The sequence below is a fragment of the Corvus hawaiiensis genome, chromosome 4, assembly GCF_020740725.1.
Source record: "Corvus hawaiiensis isolate bCorHaw1 chromosome 4, bCorHaw1.pri.cur, whole genome shotgun sequence".
Classification (NCBI taxonomy): domain Eukaryota; kingdom Metazoa; phylum Chordata; class Aves; order Passeriformes; family Corvidae; genus Corvus; species Corvus hawaiiensis.
This window is the reverse complement of record NC_063216.1, coordinates 28,746,056-28,771,940: the sequence shown is the minus strand read 5'-3', so window position 1 is coordinate 28,771,940 and position 25,885 is coordinate 28,746,056. Positions and strand designations below refer to the sequence as shown.

Sequence of the window (25,885 nt, the reverse complement as noted above, 5' to 3'; positions counted from 1 at the left end):
GTGTGTTTAGCAGCAGTAAAGGAGGATCTTCATTGCTTCACAAGGAAAAGAAATACTGAAAATATAAATTTTGAATTTGCATTAAATGCCCAAGCAAAATGAGCCTTAATGAAGGGTGCTCTCTCTGCATAAACATAAAATAAAACAAAACATAAACTAAGTCTTGGATTCTAAACTTAGGAACCGTGTTTTTCATTCTGCTTCCCTTCCCCAGATTCCTTCAAGATGACAAGCAGTTCAGAGAAGACTGGTAGGAATGCAGGATAAAAATATATTCACAAATATGTGCGGCCAGCATGTGGATGTGTCACAGAAGCTCAGTCTTTCATTAAAAGTATTCGTTGCCCTTAAGGAAACTTTCCTTGTCTGACCATCCAGAAGCCACTCTGTCGGTCACACTGGGACTGAAGCCCTTTCTCAGCAAGCAGCTCCAGTGACCCAGTGAGTCCCTCACTTGACCCCCTACACCCCCCACACTCACACAGTCAGACCAGGTTTCATTACTGGCTCGAGCCAGGGTTTCCCTTAGCAGAGTCTCAGACGTCTGAATCCTTCATGGTGCAACAAAAAACCAGCAGCTTGATCTGGGTGTCTCTGAGGAGGCACCCCAAAGAAAGCCCTGGGTTTTTATACCCTCCCAGTCTGTGTGTGACGAAGTCCTGGCTCTTCCAGCTGAGTCCTGGCTCCTGCTGTGTCTCAGTGTCCGGTCACCTGGCTGTGCCACAGGTCCTGTGCCCTCTGTTGTGCAAAAGGTCGGCGCCAGTTCCTGGCCTCTTGCCTGGGGCTCTCACCACCCAGAGCTCAACCTGCGGCTGACACTGCAGCTGCACACCGAGCTACCTGCACTGAATGTGTTCCTCAACACTCTTCATCTTGTTACTATAACTGACAAGTTTATCAGTTTGGGTTTGTTGGATTTTTGGGGGGTTTTTTTCTTGATCAATTTGTCAGATGACATGAAACAGGAGTTGTTCTGTAACAATTCAGAAAGATTTTCTTGAAGTCCTTGGCAGATGTTCTATCACCCTAATTTCAAACACATTCCCACAAGCACCTTTTGCACATCCTCTGCTGTTCAGGGATTCTTATTTATTGCAGGTCATCATTCCCCAGGCAACACTCAGTGCCTATATTGTACTCTCTAGCCAAGATCCAAGATACAGCAGACATTTCCTTTAGAAAAGAAGTAAGGGAAGAATGTGGTACAGGGAAAATTATACTTAACTTTGACTTAAACACCAAGTGCTTAAATATTGTGAAGAATCTCATCTTTTTAACAGGAGGGAAGGCATGTCATATTTAGAAACTGCTTCCCAGCTCACACATCTGTGTAATTTGATTCATTTTGGAAATAAAAGCAAATGAAAATCTGAGTCTCTGAAGATTTAAATCTTGTCACTCTGAAAGAAAGGGAAATTGTTTTCATGGGTCAGCAGACAGGCTGTTCTCACAATTCATTCATTCATTTACAGTTGAAGTAATGTGCTACTTCAGTTCCAAGGTTAAACAACTGGTAGTGATAACTTGTTGTAAGGGATCATGTCAGGATGTCAAGCCTGGTGTAGAACACGGGAAAGCTTGTAATCGAAATTGAGACAGGTGAGCCAGTGTGCAGTGGCCTGCAAATAAGGATAATCTGCCAGTAAAAACATGGAGATTGCAGTATCCAAAAAAATGTCCTAGTTTGATATTTAGTCACCTAGGCAAATAGTGACTTTCCAAAATGCTCCATAATAAGCATTTATTTTGCAGTCAATGGGAACTGCAGGTGCTCACCACTAACCTTTTACTGTTTAATTATGAGCCCCTAATTTGGTATCTTGAGACCTGCGTAACCTTGATGATGGAGTATAATGCAACAGCATGACCACTGTAGCTGGGTAGAGAGTAGCAAATTACTTTGAAATATCTAACAAAAAGCCATGGGAATTTTGGACATAAAAGGAAAAAAGCTTATTTGTCACACAAAAAAGGGAAAGGCTCTAACCACAGAGAGCAAAGAGAGTAAGGGAGAAGGAAAAAAGCAAGAGAAGGATATTTGGGCAAAGCAGCCTTCAAGAAAGTATGAACAGTGGAAGGAATGGTAGTGGTAAATGTACACAGAGGCTGCATTGAATCAGAGGCTGGGAACGCTGAACCGGATACAGAAGCCTGTGAGGATATTCAAAGCCGGTGTTGATAGAGTCAAACATTTATTTCTCTACAAATGCTTCAGAAAGAAACTGAATTATATTGGTCTTAAATTGAAGTTAAGAACAATGCCTATCTTATTATACACTTTGGGAGTTTTCCTGTATTGTACATTGAAGCAGGGAGGGGAGGAGGGGTGAAAAGAAATAGGTGATCAGTCACAAGTCTGTCTGTTCTGTTAAAATCCAGAGCCCTTGAAAGCAAGCTGGCAGGAGAGCAAGTTATTCTCCTTAAAATCTGAAATTAGGTATAGCAAACATTTTCTTTTATATTTACTCATGCTGCCGATGACCTCTTGGTATAACACACAATTTACTCACTTTTCAACTTGCTGATTTCTACATATTTTTGTAATGAAAGTTTGTGTTGTCACATGTCTGCCAACAAGTGGAAACAAAATCTTTGGCTTCTCTTGACCAAGCTGAATTGAGTTTGGTTTAGTTCTTCTTTTAATAGTCACTATTAGAGCAATGCTGATGGAATCCAGTTAACTTTTTATTTTTTGGAATCCCTGTCTTTGCTTATGTTTAAGTATCATCCCAGTGATATTGCCGTGCTGCCAGCCACATTCCTCCTGCCACAGGCAGAGCATTGCCATTACAGCATGTTAGAAAAAGCCCTTTAACTGGTGCTGCTTTGTCACCATGCAGTGGCAAGGGGGAAACATATTTCACTGAGGAATTATGCAGGGAGTGGAATTTGGGAGAGATTAGTTTGCTTATAAAACTGTCTTAGAAAAATACAGTAACCATGTGATGCTAGTGCCATTTTTTATCCAGACTGGCAGACTGAAACACACAAGTGTGTTGTGATTTGTTAATTTTGTTAAAGCGGTTTATGGAGTCAATAAATCTTGGGGGAAGAAACATTCCAAACTCATTTCTGTTGGAGACAACTGACTTGGCTGTGAGCTTTATGGAATAATTCCATGAGTTGCTTTTTACTAGATAAGGACATTCCCTGGTGTCATAGCTATTTTGCAAGCCTACAGTTGCCTTCTATGACCCTGAAATTTCTCCGGCCATTTCAACAGGAGAGGATACTTTTATTCTTTTTCCCATGACTGCAGCGTGGTGCTGCTAGCACTAGTGCAGCTGCATTTTGCCCTAGAGACAGCTATGTTTCACTTGGGGATGGCCAGGCCTTTGAAAGGGAATGCATTAATTCTAACAATATGGTAAATCACTGAAATTTTTTCTGCATTTCATTTCTCTTGAAAGAACTGAGACATGGACAAGCTTCTAGCAAGTACCATCCTCATCAAACAAGCAAATCTGCTAAGTCCAAACAGGTAAAATATAAGCCAGTGACTTTTCCAGATATATAACAGGGAAGAAAAGGTTAAACACTATTTGTTTTACTAAGAATTTTCAGGCTTGTTGTTGTGAAGGCCTTTGCTATGCTATAATATGTGCTCCCCAAATGTGAATCAGGAGAGTGTGTATACACAGATGTGTAAATGTTTGTCAATCCCAGACAGCTGGAACCCATCAAAGCTGCTTGTGTGTGTGTGTGTGTGTGTGTGTGTGTTTGTGCGTGTGTGTGTGTGTTCGTGCGTGTGTGTGTGTGTTCCTTTATGTGCCTAAGTAGTGCAAATAGCTTCCTTAGGTTTTGGATTCACTGACATGTGCTAGGCACAGGAAATCTGGACTGCTAATATTTAGTATTTCAGACCTCCACACCGAAGATGCAAAGCTTGAAAAGGACAAGAAGGAAAGCATTTGGAAGCAGTCTCAACATATGTTTGAAATTAGAGGACTAAAAACAGCACCTCATCCTGGAGAGGTAACACAGTGTTTGGAGAAGGATAGGACATGATGTCATAGGTTGAGTTAATTTTTCTCTCTCCTGCTGACATAGCTGATTTGTTGGCACCCATATATGCCCTGCAATACAAATATATATATATATATATATATATATTCTTAAGGACAGTTGCTCATGTAAAGGCAGTGTGGAAGTGGGTTTGCTTTGCACATTTTAGTGTTGCTTTTTTGTCAGTTTTTCTCACAGATTCTGCCCCTAAACCAATAAGGTCCCTCCCCGTCAGCACTTAAACCCTTTTGTTTTCCTGAGAAGAATAGGTGAGAGGAGCTTACTCCTTTCTTTGGAAGCAGGTCCTCTATCCTTTCAAATAGACTTGAATTCCTCCTGAAGTGATACCTGGAAAAATCACCCAGACAATTCAGAATCCTGAACTGATCTGCAGATGCTTTTACTTCAGAAAATGTTCTTCAAGACCATTCACTCATTTCTTACAAATGCCTGGGAGGAAAGATGGTTGTTGCTCTCTTCAGCTTCTTCTCTCCAATTTGCTTTTGCTGCATCAGCACTGTGATAGCTGAGGCTGGGGAACAGTGGCTGGTCAGTTAGGAACATCTCATGGCTGCAGTTCAATACTGAATACAATTTTGAAATCAAATATTTGAGTGTCTTGTGACTTCCTTCTTGTTTGATGCTCATTGCCCTAAGAACAGAGGTCATGTGTGAAATTTGGTCTCAAAACCCTGATCTATTCCTCTGTCTTGGATTGCCTGACTGTTAAAACAGGAAGTGCTGCCTTAATAATCCAGTGGAAGAACAACAGTGGAGGACAGACAAAATAGGAAGAAAGACTGCAGTAGAAAGTACTGGTGTATATTGAATCTCAGTGGGAGTTGTTATTGAGTAGGAGTTGCGCACCTGCACAGAGTTTCAGAAACACAGATATGTCATTTATAATCACCAATTCAGCAAAAACATGATAAGGAGAGATTAACAGCTTTTTTTTTTTTTTTCCAGATTTGGGCAGAGAAATGTTTAATAAAGAACTCACTTCCAGTAAGGCTGGTGAAGAAACCATGGTAATTCAAGGAAAGGAAAGCAATGGATTAAAAAAAGAATAATCAGGCTAATGAATATCTGAACTTTAAAGGTTTGAGATTGAAGAAGATGATTGGCTGGACCATTACTGAAGATTAAGGCTCTATTGTAGCCAAATCAAGGAAAGAGCATTTTAAAGCCAATTACAATTCCTGAGACCTTTAAATATTATTCTGAGGTAAAAAATCCTGAATGATGTTGTACTCAATGCCCATCCAAGTTCTGGGGTTTGAAAACTGCTTATGATCTCTTGTAGCCAATACCCTGGCAAACATGGAACACAAATGGAGCAAGATGAGGGTTTTTATCTGTGGTTTACATACAAACTCCACTGCGGAAGCAGCAGGCAAAGCCAAGAGTAGAAAACTGGCCAAAGGAAGAGCATGTTCAGTTCTGCAGCATGGCTGGTTTAAAAGGCAAGCTGATACCAACTGAGAGGCTAAGCTAGAAAACCTGAGTTTTTCCAAACTGATAAGGAATGTGGAAAGACTGTTAAATTTATTCGTTTTTTGGGTAGAGGCTCTTCAAAGTTTGGGTTTTTTTTTTTAATGAAGAAATGTCTGAAATACCAGTGCTGAATTTCTCCCAATATGAATTTAAAAATGTTTTTCCTGTAATATGTCGTTTGTTGATGTGACCAGTGAAATCCACCGTGACCCAGAAATTTAAAATTTTCTATCAGCTGCACTTTAAATACATTCTTCTTTCTGAAGCATGCTAATGAAAATGTTGTCCTGAGTACAAAACAGAGCAGTGTACTCAAAATCATTATTCACCCTACTTGACAACAGAAGCACTCAGCTTCTTTGGGCTGGAATGCATTAAAGGGGGAAAAAACATTCAATGAATTATGCTTTTTTCAGCTGTAACACTGAAAACTCTGCTGTCTTATGTTTGGTTCATAAAGCTGCTTTGCTTCATGCCTTTTTCAGACTGATTTTCAGTGCTAGGGTGTGAATAAGTTAAAGAAGCATTGACTCTTTTGGCCATAACAGTTAAGACAGTATTTGCAGTACTTCCAACTTTGTTTGCATTAGGAGTCAGAATCTCTTTGTGAAGGATACACACACAGAGTCCTATGTTCTGCAGCATAGCAGATGCATCCGTGAGACATTTTATTGGTTTAACTCTCTTTCTCATGAGTTATTGCAGTTAAATCAAATTTTCTGACTCAGCTTCCTGCAACAAATCCTTGTTGCTTCTCTCTAATTTTTTATTGTGCACCAATGTGTTCAGCTGCTGCCAGACAAATTCTACCCCCTGTATTTGCATTCAGTCCCAGAGAAGTCCCTCTGTCTACAGAAACAGTGACAGTCCATCAAATGGCAAAACTGATCCAACACCGTGCCAAGGCAGCCTTTCCCTGTCTCTCTCCCCCATCTCCCAGCTGCCTGATTCCATCTTTCCTTTTTTACTGCTCAGATAAGCACCAGCGGGAATACAAATAGGAGAAATGCAAATCATAATGCCTTGCTGTGTTAAAGCTGAGCTCAAGCTTGCTCTGAGAGCTGGGACACTGGGCACTAGTGAGGGCAGCGTAGGAGCCTGGCCATGTTCTGTACTCTGATCAGGCCGCTGGTGCCAGGGACTGGCCATGTGATGTACTTCATTCCCTTGGGGAATGGCTTCCCATTTAATCTCTGAGCAGAGGATTGTTTAGTCAATTCTTCCGGTTTACTTAGTGAAATGAAGATATTCACCCATGGACTTTAACCAGGCCTGTAACTGAGCTTTGATTCAAATGCAAGCTAGTCAGAGGCATTGTCACCAAATTTGAAGACTGGTAACAGTTTCATATCAAACAAATTTTATTATTGCTTTCTTCATCCTACTTTTATCTCATCTTGGAGGTAATTCAAACGAACAAAGATACATGTAACTGCAATCACTACTCCCACTTTGCTACATATGTGGGCAGTCTTATTTCATAATTAGTCTGTTACTTCTGTTTATCATAAAGTTAATATTAAGCTGAAGTAGAACAAGGTGCACTTATTCCAGCACAAAAATCTATGTATGTGGAGTTAGTCAAGAGCAGTTATTTTGGAATTTGCAACAGCTGTTTAGAAAGCTCTCACAGTTAAAAAAAGACCTGCACTTCCCAAAGTATACATTTCATGATTCAGAGTAATACATTTTACCAACTGCATTTCGCTTTTTTTCAATAGCGATTAAAATAGAGATTCATTTTTTTTGTGTAGAGACTGATAAACTGCAAAAGGTCACAGCACCAGTCGCTCAAGCAGAAAGAAATGTTAAAAATGAAAAAGCTGCTTTAAAAATATATATTTTTTAAAATATCTGTTAGCATAGGTTAGAAATGTGCTCAAAGGGTTAGGGTAGTGATTAGGGGTAGTGGTTAGGGTTAGGTTTAGGGTTGAGAGAGTCAGAGTGCCTACAGCTCCAGGAACACTGGGACTGGAAAAGGCATGCCAAGGTGATCCTGGCAGGGCCCCAACATTGCTGCACTTACATCCCAGCAGCACCAAGCTACATCTGATTTTATGGCATGTAGTGCCTATTATGAATGTTACTTTTTTGTTGTTTTGGTTCGGGGTTTTTTTTTGTTTGGTTGGTTGGCTGGTTTTTTGTTTTGCTTTTTTGGGTTTGTTTGTTTGTTTGTTTTTTGGTTTTGGGGTTCTTTTTTGGTTTTTTGTTCTCTTTGTTACCCCTAAATCCAGCTCCAGGTCAGCATTTCTTCGACTGATCACTGGTGAGTTGTTCACAGCCATCAGGCCAGCAGTGCCAAGCCTGTGCCTTGCCTGTTACATTTATATCCCTGTATTCCTCAGAAAATCTTGTGCCCCCACTTCTCGAAGCTTCTGCTGTTGCACCAGGCCTGCATTTCTCTGCACTGCATGGTTGTGCTAGTCATAAATCTCTTTTTCTACACAGAATAACTGTTTGTTACTTTTATTTATATAAAATGATGGCTGTACCATCAGAAGTAAAACATATTAGCTGTAGACCTGTTTAATTATGGAAACTGCTGTGACAGCTAACCAAGGAAAAGATACAGAAGGGTCGAGAGAAGTTTAAACAAAGCAAACCTGACAAGTCTCAGTCCTGGGGCCTTGCACATTCAGTACAAAGCTTTTGCCAATTACTGAGTGGCAATACTTTACTCCAGAGCTGCATATTTCAGCCCCAAAGGTCCTGAGCAGGTAAGAGCAAGATGTACACACTATTGCATAATCCATCATGTTTGGGCATTTTCTTAGAATTGCCTATGCTGGCATTTTTTTCTTTTTTGGGGCAGAAAAAAGCATGCAAGAATTAGTCTCAGTTATCTGAACTTTTAAAAGTAGAAGTTAGCTCAAATATTGCATAACTTTTACAGATAAAATTGCACAGCATAGTGAAGGGTAGACAACAAGGGAAATGGCAAGGATAGGCAAGCACTGAAATTGGTTCTTTCTCAAAAGACAAAAGAAAATCCACAGCCTCCCCAGGCAAATGAACATCTGATTCTACTTTGAGCTAGATAATCTCTTGATGTCTCTTTCAGTCCTATTGTTCTCTATTACTAGTTTGTTTTTTTATCTTAAATAAAAAATTCCTTGTGCATTCTCAAAATGGACAGTTTTTCTTATGTCCTTTGTCTTTTTGATAGATCCCATGTGATATACTGATGCGTGTCTCCACAAATCCTCTAACTCAGTTTAGGTTTTGCAAAACTTGAAAGTGGCCTTGTTCACTTTAAAAAAAATATTTTATCATGTCATTCTTAATTATATATAGAAAGAATTGTTAATTTCACAATCACCTATTAAAATAGTAAATCTTGTGGTGCTTGGACTGCTATCACTTACTGTATTTGTATAGTTGACATACAGATTATTTATTTTTCATTTAGAAAAATACCCATTCCTGAATTCTCTAGTTGGTGTTTTGATATTACTGTTATCTTCTTTTCCAGTCACATACAATCTGTTGTGTTCCTTACTTGACCTGGCATCTCTTTTATATCAATGGGCACAGCGCTCTAATTCATCACTTCCTCCATAGATGCAATGCTGAACGATGGTCTGGACAGGACATCTTGATAGACAGAAGGGAGATCTCTAATCCTGTAACATATCCTTAGTGTTTAACTCAAAATAAATTAGAGGTAGCAAAATCTGTGTCTTTTTAATGCAGGGTCACTCCCAATACTGTAGTATTGAATACTTTTGTCAAGGCTTTGCTTAAGGATCTCAAGACTGTGGTGGAGACATAACTCAGTCTCCCAGTACCATCTCTATTCCTTCCAGTAATTCCATTTCAACAATAGAGCTCTCCTGTTACTCCAGTCTTAATTATGAAGCTTCGCTGAGCTGATTATTTTGCCAGTCCTACCCTGAGACCCATTGTATGCACAGAGCTTTTGCAGTTCATCTTAGTTCTGACCAAAGAGACAGAAAACAAAGCCCCCTCAAAAACAAAACCCCTCATGATTTCCCTATTGCAACCATGGATGAAGTTCATGAGGATGCAAAAAAATTACCTGGATACTTAATATTTTATGGTAATGGTTTGACTTGGTTCTTGGTTCTAAACTGGTACGAGATCTCAAGTAAGAGGCAATGCGTATCACAGTGGTGTGTCTCATTCCAGTACCTCCCTCAGAGTTGGAGATGCAGTGGTTCAGCAGCAGAACCTGTAAAATGGAAGGAGACAACTGAGGGATACCTCTACTCATTTGAGCCAATGTGTAAGGTGGGCTCTGTGGGGTTATTGTGCAACACCAGCTGGAAGCTGAATAAGCAATTAATGATCACACAACATTTTGAATTTGTAGAATGTAATTTATTGCCCAAAGTAGCACTTTGGAGTGGGAAATGGTCTTCAGATTCTGGCATTCATTGACCTTTCTGAGAACCATTTTACAAACTAAAAGGATAATGAAGGGAAGGTTGTTTACAGAGAGAGGTATTGTCTGCTGCAGAGCTGCTCAGCAGCACCAGAAGGGTCACCCTCTGCATGTGCATTCTGTTCAGGAATAAAAGCATACTTTGTGAAGGAATTCGCCTTTAAAGGGCTGTCTGCCTAAGTGCTCTTCTGGAATAGCTCTTGCGGAATAATGGGGTTTTCAAAAGCAGTGCCAGCCACTTCCTCTGTATAGACAAAGCCTTGGGCTCCCAGGATTAGACTTTTGGTACTTATATAAATCGCTTGATGTTTTGAATGGGGACCCTGCGAGCACTCCTGTGGTGTGCTGATGTTGGCACAGGGCCGTGGGTTTTGTTGCTTGGTTTCCTGACTTGGCTAAGAAATGGCTTGGAAAGGGTGCCCTTAGCCTCCCACAGGCAGAGGGTGGGGAAGTTTTCACAAGCCCCTTGAAACAGGCTGAGAAGCTGCTCCAATGCCTTCTGCCATTTCAAGCCCCCACAAGGGGCAGCCAGGAACTCCTCCTGCTCGCAGGAGATGTGATGTCTCCTTGACATGCAGTCCCGTACCAACTGTGCTACCCGAGGCAAGCTAAAACGGGCGATTGCTTTCCAAATACTGTCTCCAAGAAGACTGCAGATGTCTCGTACAAGTGTTCATATCCTAAAAAGCACCTTTTCCATCCTTTTAAAATGGCAGATTAAGTCATGTGTATGACTCAGCCTCATTTTCTTGTCCTGTGACTCCAGGCAAGTCACTTCTCTTCCAGATCTCTGACAGGTTTTGGCCATCCAATCCAAAACCGCCGTGTGTGTGCCTTGTTGAGGAAGATGCGTGAGTGGCACCCTGGAAAAACAAAAGACAGAGCTGCGTTGAACTAAATGCCTTCCAAACCAACGTGGTTTTAACTACGGCTGCCTTTTCCAGCTGTAGAGTAAGGCCACTGCGATACTCCTGGGAGACGGCGAACATAGCAGTTGATAAATCACGGGCGGCGGAGTGATCGAAGACGGTGAAGGCAGCGTCTTTCAGCGCGGGGCGGGGGCGAGGCGAGGCGCAGGGCCCGGCCCCACCGGGAGCCCGCGCCCGCCCTCACGGCGCCCCCCGCGGCCCCGCCCCTCGGCGCCGGCGGGAAGGCGGCGGGGCCGTGCCCTCAGGACGAGGAGGAGGAGGAGGAGGAGGAGGAAGGCGGGCGGCCGTGGCGAGCCCGGAGCGTTCGCCCCGGGTACTGCACCCTCCCACCTGCCCCGGAGCTGCCTCGGCATGAGCTGGCGATTTAATTACTATTCTAATTTTGATGGGGAATTACGGTGCTCCGCGGAGCAGGGAGATCAGTGATTCCTCGCCCTTTGGGAATAGAAATATACATCTCATGAGGAGGCAGCTGGCAAAGAAAAGCCAAGTAAATCCGTGTGTTGATGACGATTAATCAGTTATTTTCCTCTGAGTCAACAGATGTGAGATCCCGCCGTGGAGCCCCTTGGGGCAGGTCAGATCGCCCTCGGCCCAGAGAGCCGAGCTCTGCTGCCATTTTCTGACAGCCCAAGCCCGAGGGGAATTGCAGGGACCAGCTCCCTGTCACACCCGCAGGCTGTGAGGAGTGTGGCATCCAGGTCTTGCTCACCTACCCTTGGGTACTTGAGGTGGCACAGGACTGTTAGTGGCTTTTCATGGATGTGCTCTGTTGTCTCAGACTTTCACCCTTTTATCTGCTTCCCTGCAGGCAGTGGTGACTGGAATCCTTCAGGTGTGCCAACACACCAGCAGCAGGAGAACGCTCCACTGAGCAGGAGGATTTTTTTCGTACCTAAAGCTTTTAGTAGGGTGAGGTATAATTTCTCCATTTTCCCTTGTAGCCTGCAGGAAGGCACAGGTCTGGGTCTGCCTTGTTTTTCTGCTGTGAGATGCCAATTGCCTAAGGATGGGGAGTAGGAGAAAAATCCCATAACGTGCTCGGCGGTGATTGAAGTGCAGGATTATGTGCATTTTGTGAGGACGTTTTTAATGAAAAAGGAGATTGTAATATAGTTTTAATGCCTCTTGCATTACTTGTTTTTCTTCCTTCAGTATTTGAAGCTAAGGGATTTTTCAAATCTCCCCAAGTATTTTTTAATAGTGTTTTGCTGTAATTATGTGAAGACATGATTTGTCATTCTATAATTGTCAGGGTCCTGAAATAGAAATTAAATATATCCTGATACTATCAGAAAAAACTGATTTTATAAGAATATTTCCATTAAATACCAACAGAATAAGATAATTCTAAAATTCTGCTATTTTGTTCCTTGTTTTCCCAGCCTCTATATACATAAGATTCTTGCAAGCAAATTAATATCCATTTAGAAGCTGAAAAAAGGCTTTTTGCAGATATTTAGCCGAAGTTATCCAAACCTCTGTTAGACGTAGCCCACCTTATAGTTCACAGATTTTGTTAACAAGGATGAGCAAGTAAATGTATGCACACATTTTGATGTGGTCGTCTGCAAAACTTTTGATCATCCATAGCTAGAACACCAAAAGTAAGCTCACAATTTAAGCAGAAGCAACTTAACCCATTTACAAAACCACAAAAGTGATGCAGTAGTTTGGTTATAAGATTGTATTTCTAAGGAACTACTTTGTATTCACTGTTCTTGCATTCATAAAATTTAAGGAGGTCACACTTTGCTTATTTAACCATGCTATCACAAAGTGCCTATTCCAGTTCTAGGCCTTGCTTATAGGAAGTCACATAGAGAAGGCAGTGAAGCTGTGGTGGAGTACAGACATCACAAGTTAACCATGAGAAAACATGAAATGAGCTCTCTGTATAAGGGTTTGCGTAATAAAAGTCTCAGATTTTTATTACCCTTCTTTTGTTCTCTCCATGCAAGCATACTCCTTACAGGCATTACCTGCACGTCTTCAGCATTTATTGGTCGTTTTGAACCTCAGCAAGAACTTGAAAACAAATACAGCTTTAACAGTATGCTCTCAAGATAAATCACTAAGGAGCTGTAGCCTTCTCAGCACTGTTTTGAGGGTTTTCTGTCATATCAAGATGGGGAGGCTGAGCCGTTGCATTGCCTTTCCATTACCCATTCTGTCTGCAACTATGCTGACTTTTGTTATAAAAATGCAGACTATCTTTCACTTTCTTACCAGAATAAATTCCACTAGTGATAATTCATTTCAAATGTTCCCACATCCAAAACTCATCTCTGACCCAAGATTCTCACAAAGGAATGAGATCTCTTTTCCTAATACCCGTGAAGTCCTTTCTAGTCAAACTGGTTCATGGGAGTGTAAAGCCATGGATTTTCTCCTTTTGGGCTAGTAGGTCAGATAATAAAAGAGTTGGAAGCAGAATCCAAATTTGAATCCATATCTGATGTCATACTAACAAGTTTCTATAGTTCAAGGACTTCTTAAAAGCCCTTTTACAGACATTTACTCATTTATTGCCCCCCCAAGACTGTCTCTGTTTGCATTTCCCAGTAGCGATCAATACTTTACTGCGTGCTCTTTCGTGATGAAGGCCATGGAGGATCAAGTAGTCCAAGAAGAACCAGGATACCAGGATGATGAGGTAAATGTATGATTGATTGAAAACTATGTGCAGCAAATGTTTGAAGGTATTTTGATAGTGTTACGAAACCCATGGAGGGACAGGAGGTCCCCAAAAACCATCAGGGAATTCAATGCATTTAAAATTTTGTTCCAGTCTACTACCAAGAAAATCTCATTCCCCTAATCCCAATACAGCCTGGCTCTTCAAGTAATCTTCATTAACCTTTCAAAAGCTATGCACAGTTTGTAATGGGATTATCATTATTTCATCGTATTTTACACTTCTATATTAAATGCAAGGGGACTATCAGTTAATTGTCTGCTTCTGAGGAATGATCATCAGCATGAAAAAAGAGTGAGAAACTATGGCAGAAAAGCTGCAGATTATGATGATGATAACACGAGTTTTAACACATTAGAGGATTAATTGTCTGTGAAGATACACTTTGTGGAAAAGATGATAAGCCTTTTTGGCTTCCTATGCTTTGCTTGTTTCAGTTGTCCAACAAGTTATGTATTATTTGTGAAAAATCAATAAATGTTTACAAATCTGAAACAGTCACATAGCGAGATAGATGTAATAACAAGAAAAAGCAACATCTATTTTTTTTCTGCTATTTTGTTTAGGAATCCTTTTTTCAGGATATTGACCTGCTGCAGAAGCATGGAATTGTAAGTATTAGCAATCACTTGATCACACTGAGTTTTCAAGGACAGAAGTCCTTGAAAAGCTACTGTGAGGTTGTTTCCAAAATTGTATACACATTGATGCAAATAACTGAAATTCCTCCTTGCAGTAAGTTCTAACTCAGTCAGCAGAGGCAAATTTTGCCTTTGGTGATAAGACAGATTTTTAGAAAATCACATTCACATCAGATTCCTAAATAGAGTGTCAAGATACTCAAAGTATTTAGCACCTAGCACTCTTGAAAAACCAACTGCTTGCTAATTTATTTGAAAACTGTGTGATAGATTATTTCCTGTTCCTGCCAATCTTTGTAATTACTCCTGCATTTTTTGTGCCTGTGAAATTACACTGTGACAATTGTTGCTATACTATTTTCAGCATGCTGGTGCAGGGGGTAGAGTAGGAGTGAGGAAAATATTAGTAGCTAGAGAAATAAGTGGTTAGTTTTCTTCATAAAATGTGAATTCCTATCATTGTTACCATCATCACATAAACACCACCTATTTATTTGAATTACTACTATTGTATGTTTATTTGGAGGCTGGCTCATGGGTTGGAATCCTATTCTACTCAGAGTTATAGAAGCAGAATAAAAAGCTGGGTTTGCCCGATGTAATGTGAGATTTGACTCTAATGAAAACGACTACAGACAGATACAGATGGGGAGGACATGTCACAATGACTCATCATTAGTCAGCGCTGTAGTTACTGGACTGGGCATGTCAGCAGTGCAGTTGTTGACAATTTTTTTTTATTGGCAGTTCACTGGCAGTTTTAAAGTTAGTTCTGAAGAAGGATCACATGGTTGGGAGCTCAAACTATGGGGCAACATAGGAAAAATAAATTATTGCTTTAAAAATTTAACAACTTGATCAAAGAGGGTGACCTGGGCTGGAAGGGAGCTGTACTACCCTGTCAGTACAAAAGGAGGCACAGCATTCACAGAATGATACAAATGTATGAAAGAGTTTGAAAACTTAGAATAATGATTTAGGCTGTTCTTCTGGAGTTAATAAGGGTTTTCTGCTCCTTTCCATTATTTTTTTCTTTCTTCCAAGTGGTTATTCCCACACCTCAGGGGAAGTTTTTGTTCTCAGCTGTGCTAGTTAAAAGTGTTGTGCAAACACATGATGACCCATATCTGTTAAATTCATTTACCTGAAGAAATAATTTGTGTGGGCTTGGAATTTTTTTCCAAGGAGTAGAGAGAAAAACATTTACTGTATCTGCCAGTGTGCCCAAAAAGAGAATCAGATTAGAACAACTGAGACTGTGGTTAGATCATCAAAAGTGTTTTATAGGATTTAAGGTGCTGTTACCCCTCAGCCTCTGCTGAGTGTCACACACATATCACAGGATGAGAAATAAGCTTCCAGATAAACATGACTAATTTCTCACATAACCTCCCTCCCTTCTTATGCTCTATGCACCCACACACTCTAGATAAATAGATAATCTGTCCAGTTCATAGTTTTTTTTCAAAGGAAAATCTTGGCTGGAAATTGTAAATTGATGTATTATCCCATACCTTTCACATAGTATGCTTTCTTGTGAGTAATCTCTTCCTGCTTTTACATTTCCAGTGATGTCAGAATCAAAAAATGAGGTGAGGGAAGGCAAAATATGTCAGTAGGGTGCTGTCTGAAGTTGTGCTGTTCCCAGTTTATGAAAAACTAGTAGCCTCCTCCAGCCCAAAGTGTCAGTCAGTTCTGCAGGATACATATGTTTTAAACTGGACATACAGAAACAGCACAGCAGTTAGACTCAGCTTCCAATGATCCTCATGAATCAGCTCCCAGCTATCCACCATCAGATTATCTGGTTTACAGCTTAACTGTGCTAAGGGACCAAGGACAGACTGAGTGTTACAAGGTGTCCTAGGTTGGGCTCCACACTATCTGAAATAATTCTGTACTGTTTCTTTACTACCATCTTTGATCTAGAAAAACTGACACTGAATGGGGAGAAGTAAATACCCAGACACCTTTCTCTCAAAACCACCAGGAGCTGTTCTCTGCATCATGAACCCTCACACCAATGTTACTCAAAATTTTGTTTTGTTGGTGTCACAAACTACACAGTGAAGAGTTTACTGTAAATCTGTTTCTTTCTTGAAAACACATGCGTATGAATGTAAACTTAAAATATGTTTCAAAGGTTTACTTCACCTTCTAGCTGTTAACTGTCCTGAGTACTCAACAGGAGGGAAATTTCTTTGCAGAACGTAGCAGATATTAAAAAGCTGAAGGCAGTTGGGATTTGCACAATCAAAGGAATCCAGATGACCACAAGAAGGGCGCTGTGCAATGTGAAGGGGCTCTCAGAGGCCAAAGTGGACAAGATTAAAGAAGCTGCAAACAAGCTTGTTGTAAGCCTGTCACTTTCCTGAGAGTTTGAACTTATGCTGGCCTCTCCAAAATGCTGTGCAACATTTCCCTTAGCAGATTTCCCACTGCATCATCAAAATAATTTTGAAAATTATTCTGCCTGTTACTCTAAGGCATAATATTTTATACTCCACAACAACCAGACAAATGCTGTGGTGCTTTTTATAACCAACCCACGTGAATGAGGCTAGGGGGAAAAAAAGATATTTATGTGGGATACTGCACTTTTAACTTCAGGTTAAAGCTAAAATAAACCTCTCATGTTCTCTTTGGTCTTTCCTAGGAACCAGGTTTCCTCACTGCCTTTGAGTACAGTGAAAAACGGAAGATGGTATTTCATATTTCCACTGGCAGCCAGGAATTTGAGTAAGCTTATCTCTTATATCCTTCCTTCATCCAAATGTTCCCAATAATCATTTTCGTTGTCTTTAATGAGACACAGAAATATAAGGGAATAAATACTCAGCTAGGACACATAAATCCCCTTGCATTTGGAGTTAGTGCTGGCTTAAAGAAGCCTGAATCAGTAAGCACCAAAACCAACTCCTTTTCTGAGGGTAAACTGGACTTTTTACAGTCACTGAAAATAAATAGTTGGCATCCAGAAATACTGAACGTATAATTTTTTCACCTAGCAAAATAATCTGCAGGTTTCAGGTCAAAATTACAAGTCTTCAAGTTCTCCCTGGAGATATTTTTATGGAATGTTATCTTTTCAAATCTTATTTTCTCTCCTTTCTTTGCAGTAATAATTTCTGTAGATCTTTCCCTTGCACACAAAAAGGGAGATAAAGACAGAGTTAATTCTTTATGAATCAATGATCGTTTAGAGCCCTGCACTTAATGCATCAAGTGAGGGGCTTTAGGGCAGAAATTACTTTCCCTAAAGTAGTAAAAAGGTCTCTTTTTTACTTTCCTCATATGATTTTTTGGGTTTAACTACATCATAATCCTCTCCCTTTCTGCAGTAAACTTCTGGGTGGTGGGATTGAAAGCATGGCAATTACTGAGGCCTTTGGAGGTGAGAGAACCCCATTAAATGAGTGTTACCGAACAAAGAACTGCAACTTACTTTTGATTTTAATTCAACTTGGATTACTTCTATCAAATTTACCACATTGTAGTTACAAAGATGAGTACCTACATGAGTGCCAGAAGAAATAATCCACTTCTCTTAATGTTTTCCCATTTTTCCTCTTCATTTGCTTGCAGACTAAGTTTGAGCTGAGTAATCATTACTGGGCATGCTGATTCAGTACAAAAAATATCTTGCATTATTAAGACTATTACTAACATGCCAAAGTTCTCCCTGATGCAGTGTGTTCCTTTCCCGTAACAAAATTGTCACAAAAGGTATTTTAGTTATGCACACTTAGGGTACATTGCATTTTATGTAAGATTTTGAAATGACAATTAAGCTACTATTACAGTACACCTGATTAGTTGCTGCTTGACACTTCAGCAGTAAGAGTTCATAAAACACAGTACTCTTCCCTTTAGAAAACATAAACTGGAGACTAATGTGATTTGATAGAATGAGATTAATAAACTTGTAAGCTTCTCCTTGATCATTTTACTGGAAATGAAACTGGGCTAGGTTAATGGAATCAGCCATTTCTTCCCACCCTGGCCCCCTGTTATCACTGTTCCACAGGTGCCAAGTGGTTTTAACTTCTATATACAAGAGAATAAATCACTTTAGCAGTCAAGCACGATCAAATTAAAGCATTTCAGATTTTTCTTTTCATGTAACACATTTCTCCTGCACAGAATATGATTTAGAAATTGAGGTTAAATGATTTTAAAAGGTAGAGATAGAAATTAATTTTGTAAGTAAGGGTGTTTCTAACTGCAGTAATTCCTGAATCTGTCGAAGTTGGAAAAAGAAACTCTGACTCTTTTTTCTCCTTTTCTTTATTTAACAGAGTTCCGGACAGGCAAAACCCAGCTATCTCACACTCTTTGTGGTATGTGTAATACCTTAAAAGAGAGTGATGTTTCTTCTCAGTGAATCCATTGTTTACTATGGATATAGTAACTGACTTTATCAGAAGTAAACATATAGAGACAAGTCAGAATCTTTTATTTTTACAAATACAGTGAAACAGATCTTGGTGACTCTTACCTCCATTAACTGTGTTTGAGTAGAGAACTCATAAAAATGGTTACTTTTTAATACTGCTCACATCCATGGAAGTTTTGCCATAAGGAGAGTGAAGATATTAGGCTGTCTTAGATAAACCAGTGAAACACACCATCTGGAAAAGCAGGGCACAAATATGGGTCACATGTAGATGGGAGCATTGCTCAGAAAAGGGCAGAGGCAACATTTTTTCTCAGCAACTCTTTGACTGTCCTGGTTTCAAGAGGTTTTGCTGAATATGACATTCTGAAAGGGCACTGAAAGGATACTACTGGCTGTCAGTAACTGGATAAACAGACTTTGGCAGTCACCGTATTTGGGCAGTGCCAAATACAGCAGGACTCTGATTTCCCAGAGATATCTCTCAGTGTGTAAATAGTAGTAAACAATAACTTATATAACTATTAATGCTGCTGGAATTACCAGACACTGGGTAGGCAAATTCTCTTAAATGAACCCTATATTGTAAAGTGAAATATGGCATGTTCTGGAAAAATAAGGCCTCTTCTGGTTAGTACAGTGTAATGGTCAGCAGAGTCATACCATTTTGCATGAATGATTACAACTGGATTGAGTATTTTAGCTTATTCACTCCAAAGAGACAAAAATCCACAATCAGCAACTATTTGCATATCAGGAAAAATTCATATCCAAGGAATTTCTGATCATATGAGTTACAGCTGGAAAAAGAGTCTACTAAGCCAATAGAATTAATTTGGGTAGAGGATTAAGTGTATGTGTGTGTAAGAACTTACTAATAATATCCCTAAAATATACAGATTTAGTGATAGTACTGAGTAAAACAGTTTTGACATCATTAATTAAATCTCATCTGAGCTGTAATCAAGAAAAGCGGCTTGAGTTTATTGTCAAGATGGCAGTAAGACATTATACTCCTGATTTTCACATGGATTAAAACTGACAGTTCTTTGTGATATGGATAAACAGTTGTATTTTATTTTAAAAATAATAATAGATGGAATAAGAAAATATTTTTCCTGCTTTTTCATTTTGATCTTCTATGATTTTCCGTAGTGACAGCTCAGCTCCCAGGACCAAATGGCTACACAGGTGGAAAGATTATCTTCATTGATACCGAGAACACTTTGTATCTTTTTGACTGTTAAAAGCTACAGGTGTGATCAACTGGAAAGACAGTTCATTTTGTATAAGTAAATAGGAGGCTCCTGATAGCTTCATACACGTAAAACATTAAGACTGGCACAGAAATCCTGGAGAGCACAATGTGTAGTGGCCCACAAGGAAGTGAGTTTTTCTTCTGTCATTTGATGTAATCCAACCTGGAAAGATTAGAGTTAGAAATTGGATTTTATTTTAACTGGGGTGTTTTTTTGTTTGTTTGTTTGTTTTTGGGGTTTTTGGTTTTTTTGAGATCTAGTAGGCCTCCTACAGGTTATAGCAGCTTTTCTATTCAAGATAAATATATCTAAGTACTAAACACTATTTTTAACACGTCACATTTGCAGTAGACTGTATATAAACAGGTTTTGCTCACAGCTAAATTCCTAGAGCACAGATATCCATATGTCAACCCCCCCGCCTCAAACCCTAAACACAAAACAATTATCATCGTGAGCCCTAAACTATCTTTAGGGTACGTGGGACAGCCTGAAGACAAAAAGTCAGTCTTCTCTAGGATTAAAATAAATATTCTTCTTTTTCCCCCGTAGTCCTATTTTGGAATGGAGTTTTATTATTTTCAGAGCATGGTTTGCACACGGAGAAATCCTTAACTCTGACTAATGCCAGCCGGCCAGACCGCCTGCGTGACATTGCTGATCGCTTCAATGTTGACCATGAGGCAGTGCTTGACAACGTGCTGTATGCACGTGCATATACCAGTAAGGCCATTATTGCAACTGGCATGATATCTAGGTTTTTTTCTCCCAGGTACCCATTTTAATAATTCTCAGTTTATTAACACTTCTCAGTTTATTAACAGCTCCAACACTCTGTCACAAGACACCACTTTAAAACTTCAAGAAAGTTTGAAATGGGACTTCTTCTTTGAGAGTGCAGTATAAACATAATATGATTAAAACATTTTCTGTGTGTCATTTAATTCAACATTAAATTAAAATGTTTATATTGCTTTTCAGTTCTTAACACAACAAAAAATTTTGTTCATGCAGAGTGAAGATTTTCACAAAAAAGTTTTGTGAGATGGGTGAGAGGAAATTGGAACCTGCAAAGTAGATTGTCACTGGGCACTGGATTTAAAACTGCTGGCAGTGAAAATATAACCAGTGCAGACATTTAAAGTGGAATTTTAAAATTCAGGCTTTTGTTCCTTCACAGTTCTTTCTGGTCTTAATTTCTCTTGGCAACTCTGCTTCCCACTAGGTGAACATCAGATGGAATTGCTTGACTATGTAGCAGCCAAGTTCCATGAGGAAGCTGGTATCTTCAAGTTATTGGTACAAGACTTTTTTTTCTGTATGCTTACTGTTTTCAGAATAAATGTTCCTTTTCTTTCACTATATTTACTTATCTAGCATGATTACAATGCAGATCATTGACTCCATAATGGCACTTTTCCGTGTGGATTTCAGTGGTCGCGGAGAGTTGGCCGAACGACAACAGAAACTAGCTCAGATGTTGTCAAGGCTCCAAAAAATATCAGAAGGTAAGGGAAACATTGCAAGATTTGGAAAACATGGACTGGAGTCACTACCAGTAGCTGTTGGTAGCACAACCACCTAGTAGTCCAAGTGTATTATCAGTCAGGCACTGGCCCAGGGATCTTTCCTCACTTTACACCTCTGTCAGTTACCAAAAAGATCAAACTGATAATATATTATTTCAAGATGACAGATTGAGAAAATTTCTGGACTTTTCAACTTTTAGAGTTTTTCTAGAAATACTGTTAAGCCCTAAATGAGATAACAGGTTGTAGAACTGGACAAATATTCAGTAAGAGTAATTGTCTTCCCCGAATTTCAACAGTCTAAGTACAAAAGAAAGACAAAAGAATAGAAAATAGGATGAAGGCACAGAGAAATAAAAAAGCCATGCCTCTTGCCACTTTCTCAGTACTTTGCAATGCTTTGAGGGATGATGACAGGATGAATAGAGTTCCTTCTCTTTGGAATGTCTCAGAAATGTTGATGAGTAATGAATAAATGCTTTTTTCATGAAGTAAAAAAAAAAAAAAGGCAAACAGAGAAAGGGAAGGAGAGGGAGCTGAGGGCAGGGAGCCAACAGAGAAGATGGGAACTGAGAAAGACTTGTTCACTGGAATTCTGAAAAGTGCTCATTTTTGGCATATTACAGCTGGAGCCACGCAGGAGCAAATCTAGGCTGTCTCCTGATTAACTGCAGCCATCAGTCATAAAGAATATTTTCTTCTCATTCATTTGAAATTTGAAGTGCTTCAGCAGAAGCCTTGCTTTTACCATGGATGAGAGAATATTTTGGAATTCTAATTGGATGTAGTCTACCTTCTTTGCATTGTTTTCTCTTGCAGAATATAATGTGGCTGTGTTTGTGACCAACCAGATGACTGCTGACCCAGGAGCAACTATGACGTAAGATACTTTTTCTCTCTCTTTTTAAAAAAATTCCTGTATTTTGTATTACTTATGTAATAGAGATGAGAACTGAGATTGTATGGAGAAAGAGGCACTGAAATGAAAGCTCAGATTGGTCATTGTTCCCTGTGGTATTAGGAATCATAAGTTAATGACACCTGTAAGTTTCTCTCAGTTTTTGGAATGAGCTTTTTTATGTTTATCTGCTGCCTGGCATGGTGGTATGATTTCACTGTGACTTAAATGAAGAGAACAAGCTCTAAAAAGTATTGAAAAAGCACCACATTTTCCTTTGGAGCAGCTTATATGTGCTATTTAAGGTGTGTATTTCTTAAGCCTCTTGAATTTAATGATAGGAGAATGATGCCAGCATTGAACATTGAACGTCTTATGTTGAGGCAAGTGTGTTAAAGTCGGGTTTCTAATGTATATCCCTGTTGATTATTCATTACTGAGTTGAATAGGGCTCATTCTGACAGTTAATCACAGTATTAACCTCTGGAATTTGCACAGTGAATCACCGCAATTTTCTTGCTAATTCAGCTTTCAGGCAGACCCGAAAAAGCCCATTGGGGGCCACATCCTTGCTCATGCTTCGACTACCAGGATCAGTTTGAGGAAAGGGAGAGGGGAGCTGCGGATTGCAAAGATCTACGACAGGTAAACCACCTTTCCCTCACGGAAGGGAAGCTGTGTTATGAGCAACCCTAAGGTGACAAAGTTCAAGGTATTGAAGCTCTCTAGATGGTATGTTGGGAGAAAATCTGAAAGGACAAACTAATTAACAGAGTAAACAACTAATTAAAGTTGTCCTGCGTATTGCATACATTAAATTACATAATCTTTCATCATAAATCCTACTAGATGCTTAGCTCTTAATGAAGACCATCAAATACTTTGGTAGTACTGGTGGTCCCTTGGCAGGAAAATTCTGGACGTTAAATTCCCAAGTTTCCCTGACACGATAATTTCACATTTTTTGATCCTGACGATATTGATCACATCCTACAGTTTGCACATAGGTATAAAGGCACTGATGTATTCCAGGTTGCTCACACCCACAACATTTTAGAGACTATTTCACAACTGCATTTTACATGGGGAAACCCACAAGTTTCTTGTTTCTTTTTCTCCCAGCCCTGAGATGCCTGAAAACGAAGCCACATTTGCAATAACTGCCGGAGGGATTGGGGATGCCAAAGAATAGGTAAAAAAATGATGTAAATGTACAGCTAAAAACCAGCTGAGTAGTTGGGATGAAGATCTGTGCAAGGTCGACGACTACCTGGCTGCATTTGTAGCTTTTGGGAACTATTTAAGATATTTTGGGAGAACACTGGGATGAACTTTGTACAGTTCAGTTTTCCTGAACTAGAATTTGTTTCATTTAGGATCTTCGTTTTTCAATTGAACTTTTAGCACACAAAGATATAAGCAGTAAGATTTTGAATTGTTCTTAGAATCCTTTTTCTATGTTTTGTGAAAATCAAACCTGTCCTTTCACATGAGAGTGAATATACTCTTTCTTAATTTATTTCAAAGAGAGTGTCTAAGTGGTAGAATTTAACAGTGTGAAATGCAACAGAATTGGAATAACTCAGTTATAAAATCGACATATATAGATGGAAAAGGCAGTGGGAGGAACAACAGCTCAAGAACTTGATGGGTTTTCATGTACTGTAGAGGAACAAATACATTTTTAAGCCATTTTATCTCGCCTAGATGTTTATGTTTTTATTTAGCATTTTCTACTTTTTGGACAGAATGTTTTAAACCTGTTCTGATTAAAGTTAAAAATAAAGACTATGAATTAGAACAGAAGTCTGACTATGTTTGGGTGCTTTGAATTAAACTCCTCTCAATAATCTCATTGATCTTTCATAAGAAAAATAATCTGGGTGCAACCCAACACCTTAAAACCTTTTGTCTAGTTCTCTAAAGAAACAAACTTGATAAAATTGACTTGCCATTCTTCTAGTACAAGTAAGAATATTAAAGATTACTATTAAATAATAATAAATATTGTTACTACTAAAAAGAATAAAACAAATCCTATGGCTAGATAGGAGAGAGGCTGGCACCAGCACTTACACCAAGGAAAAGGCACTTAAGATTCAGCTTGCTGAGGGAGCCAGCAGCACAGGCACAGCTCCGAACTAGCCAGAGATGTAGGTCACAGGGGGCAAAAGAAGAAGCTGGAAATAAAGAGGGAAATGAGGCATTGGGGGCCAAAATAACAATTCCATTTGCAATACCTCCAGTGCTCATGGAACTGCTTGTTTGATAATAAACTAAACAATACACATACACACACACACACACATATATATATATAAAATGAGAAAGTCTTACTTTGGTAATTACAATGAATCTAATTTTGGTATCTGGTCAGAGAACTTGTCCTCATGCATGTAAGATAACATCAAGTAAAAAGGCAGCAATGAACAGAAATTCATGCAAGAGAAGCCTGACATTTTAGCCAGGCTTTTCCTTGTGACAGACCTAGAGGGCTTGCCTCCCTTAAGTGGTTTCTTAGCAGATAGTTGGTATTTTTCCCGAGGTAAAACACTATTTTTCACAGTGGACAAAAGTGTAGGGAGTTGAAGGCTGGCAGGCTGGCTGATCTGAGAGGGTCAGGAATGGATTGGCCATTGTCATTTAACGCAGTGTCCAGTCCTTCGCACGTGCCAGGCTTTCCCACACTGGGCATTTGTATCCAACGGCCAAGTACCCAAGTACCCATCAGTGAGAGTGTGCAGTGTCACTTGACTCCCTGCCACCCACTTAAAAAGACACAGGTTTCTTCCAGTATTTTATTTTAAGCACTAAGATTGCTTTTTGCTTTCTCACACATGTGATACATATGTACATATATCTATAGCACGTGAAACTAAAATGGTAATCTGTGTGTCGTTCTAGGCTGTTATTTTTATCCAAGGGTCTGAAAGCAAAGGGGACTTGCTTTCCCTTCTGCCAGTGTAACCAGTTTTTGATAACCTGACAGCCCAGAAAGCACTGCTGCTAGCGATAACAGGGTGTGCGCCAGGGCTGGGTTTGGCTGCTGTAACCCCACCATCCATGGGACACGGCTCCTTGTGCCAGGACACACGGACCTGGCGATAGCATACACACAGCACAAAAGGATTTATGGCCTGTGCCACGTAATCGCCTCATGGATTATTCTGTCTTTCAGTGAGGAGTGTCTGGCTCATCTGGGGAATTCTCTCCCTGCCTGCTGGCGCTCAGGCGACAGCAAACATCATGGCCGCTGTCACTCTGCTCCTGCCCCAGCGCCGCGCCAAGATCCCCCTGCTAATCTGACATGGAATAACCTCGGCCCGCCGGAGCCGCCACAGAGGTCCAAGGGGCCGCTCCCGCCCCACCGCCCAGTGTCCCGTTATTGTCCCGCCATTGTCCCATCATTGTGTCCTCAACCCCACCGCCACCTCAGCGGAGCCCGTGGGCGCGTAGACGACGGGCCGTATTCTTCAAACCCTCTGCGCAACCAGCGTAACCCTCCGGCCCGGCTTGCACGGTCCGTGTAAGACTGTTACGCCAAGCGCACCGGGCTCTTCCCGCCCTACGCCAGCCTGAGTTACGCACCTTGCGTACGCCGTGCACTTACGTAACGTGCGCCTCAACCCAG

The 25,885-nt window shown here is 40.1% G+C and overlaps 1 protein-coding gene and 2 long non-coding RNA genes across 9 annotated transcripts; 2 read left to right on the top strand and 1 right to left on the bottom strand.

The window, feature by feature from the left end:
• The first annotated feature begins 218 nt into the window (after window positions 1–218).
• Window positions 219–5,989, top strand: LOC125324664. 2 transcript variants are annotated; one of them, XR_007203060.1, is made up of 3 exons: window positions 219–441; window positions 3,411–3,481; window positions 4,972–5,989. It is a non-coding gene; the product is annotated as an uncharacterized LOC125324664 (long non-coding RNA). The 2 variants fall into 2 exon arrangements; XR_007203059.1 differs by lacking the exon at window positions 219–441 and having other exon boundaries at window positions 3,093–3,481.
• Window positions 5,990–9,818: 3,829 nt separating this feature from the next.
• LOC125324663 lies at window positions 9,819–11,010 on the bottom strand. Its single transcript, XR_007203058.1, has 2 exons — window positions 10,874–11,010; window positions 9,819–10,767 (listed from the first exon to the last, which is right to left on the bottom strand). It is a non-coding gene; the product is annotated as an uncharacterized LOC125324663 (long non-coding RNA).
• A 51-nt stretch (window positions 11,011–11,061) lies between these two features.
• DMC1 (DNA meiotic recombinase 1) lies at window positions 11,062–24,055 on the top strand. 6 transcript variants are annotated; one of them, XM_048300810.1, is made up of 15 exons: window positions 11,062–11,146; window positions 11,645–11,745; window positions 13,399–13,489; window positions 14,098–14,142; window positions 16,380–16,526; window positions 16,829–16,911; window positions 17,514–17,566; window positions 18,471–18,512; window positions 19,724–19,796; window positions 20,459–20,550; window positions 21,053–21,126; window positions 21,221–21,335; window positions 22,176–22,236; window positions 22,783–22,899; window positions 23,377–24,055. In XM_048300810.1, the coding sequence occupies exons 3-15, from the start codon at window positions 13,433–13,435 to the stop codon at window positions 23,444–23,446; spliced, it is 1,029 nt and encodes a 342-aa protein (XP_048156767.1). In that variant the 5' UTR covers window positions 11,062–11,146; window positions 11,645–11,745; window positions 13,399–13,432; the 3' UTR covers window positions 23,447–24,055. The 6 variants fall into 6 exon arrangements, with proteins under 6 accessions (XP_048156767.1, XP_048156766.1, XP_048156763.1 ...); XM_048300809.1 differs by having other exon boundaries at window positions 11,091–11,323; XM_048300806.1 differs by having other exon boundaries at window positions 11,091–11,534.
• Window positions 24,056–25,885: the final 1,830 nt, after the last annotated feature.

Coding starts and splice junctions, on each gene's coding strand:
- DMC1 (XM_048300810.1), top strand. CDS start 13,433: ATGAAGGCCATGGAGGATCAAGTAGTCCAAGAAGAACCAGGATACCAG. Junction 14,143..16,379: donor TGCTGCAGAAGCATGGAATT/GTAAGTATTAGC, acceptor ATTTCTTTGCAG/AACGTAGCAGATATTAAAAA. Junction 16,912..17,513: donor ACTGGCAGCCAGGAATTTGA/GTAAGCTTATCT, acceptor CCCTTTCTGCAG/TAAACTTCTGGGTGGTGGGA.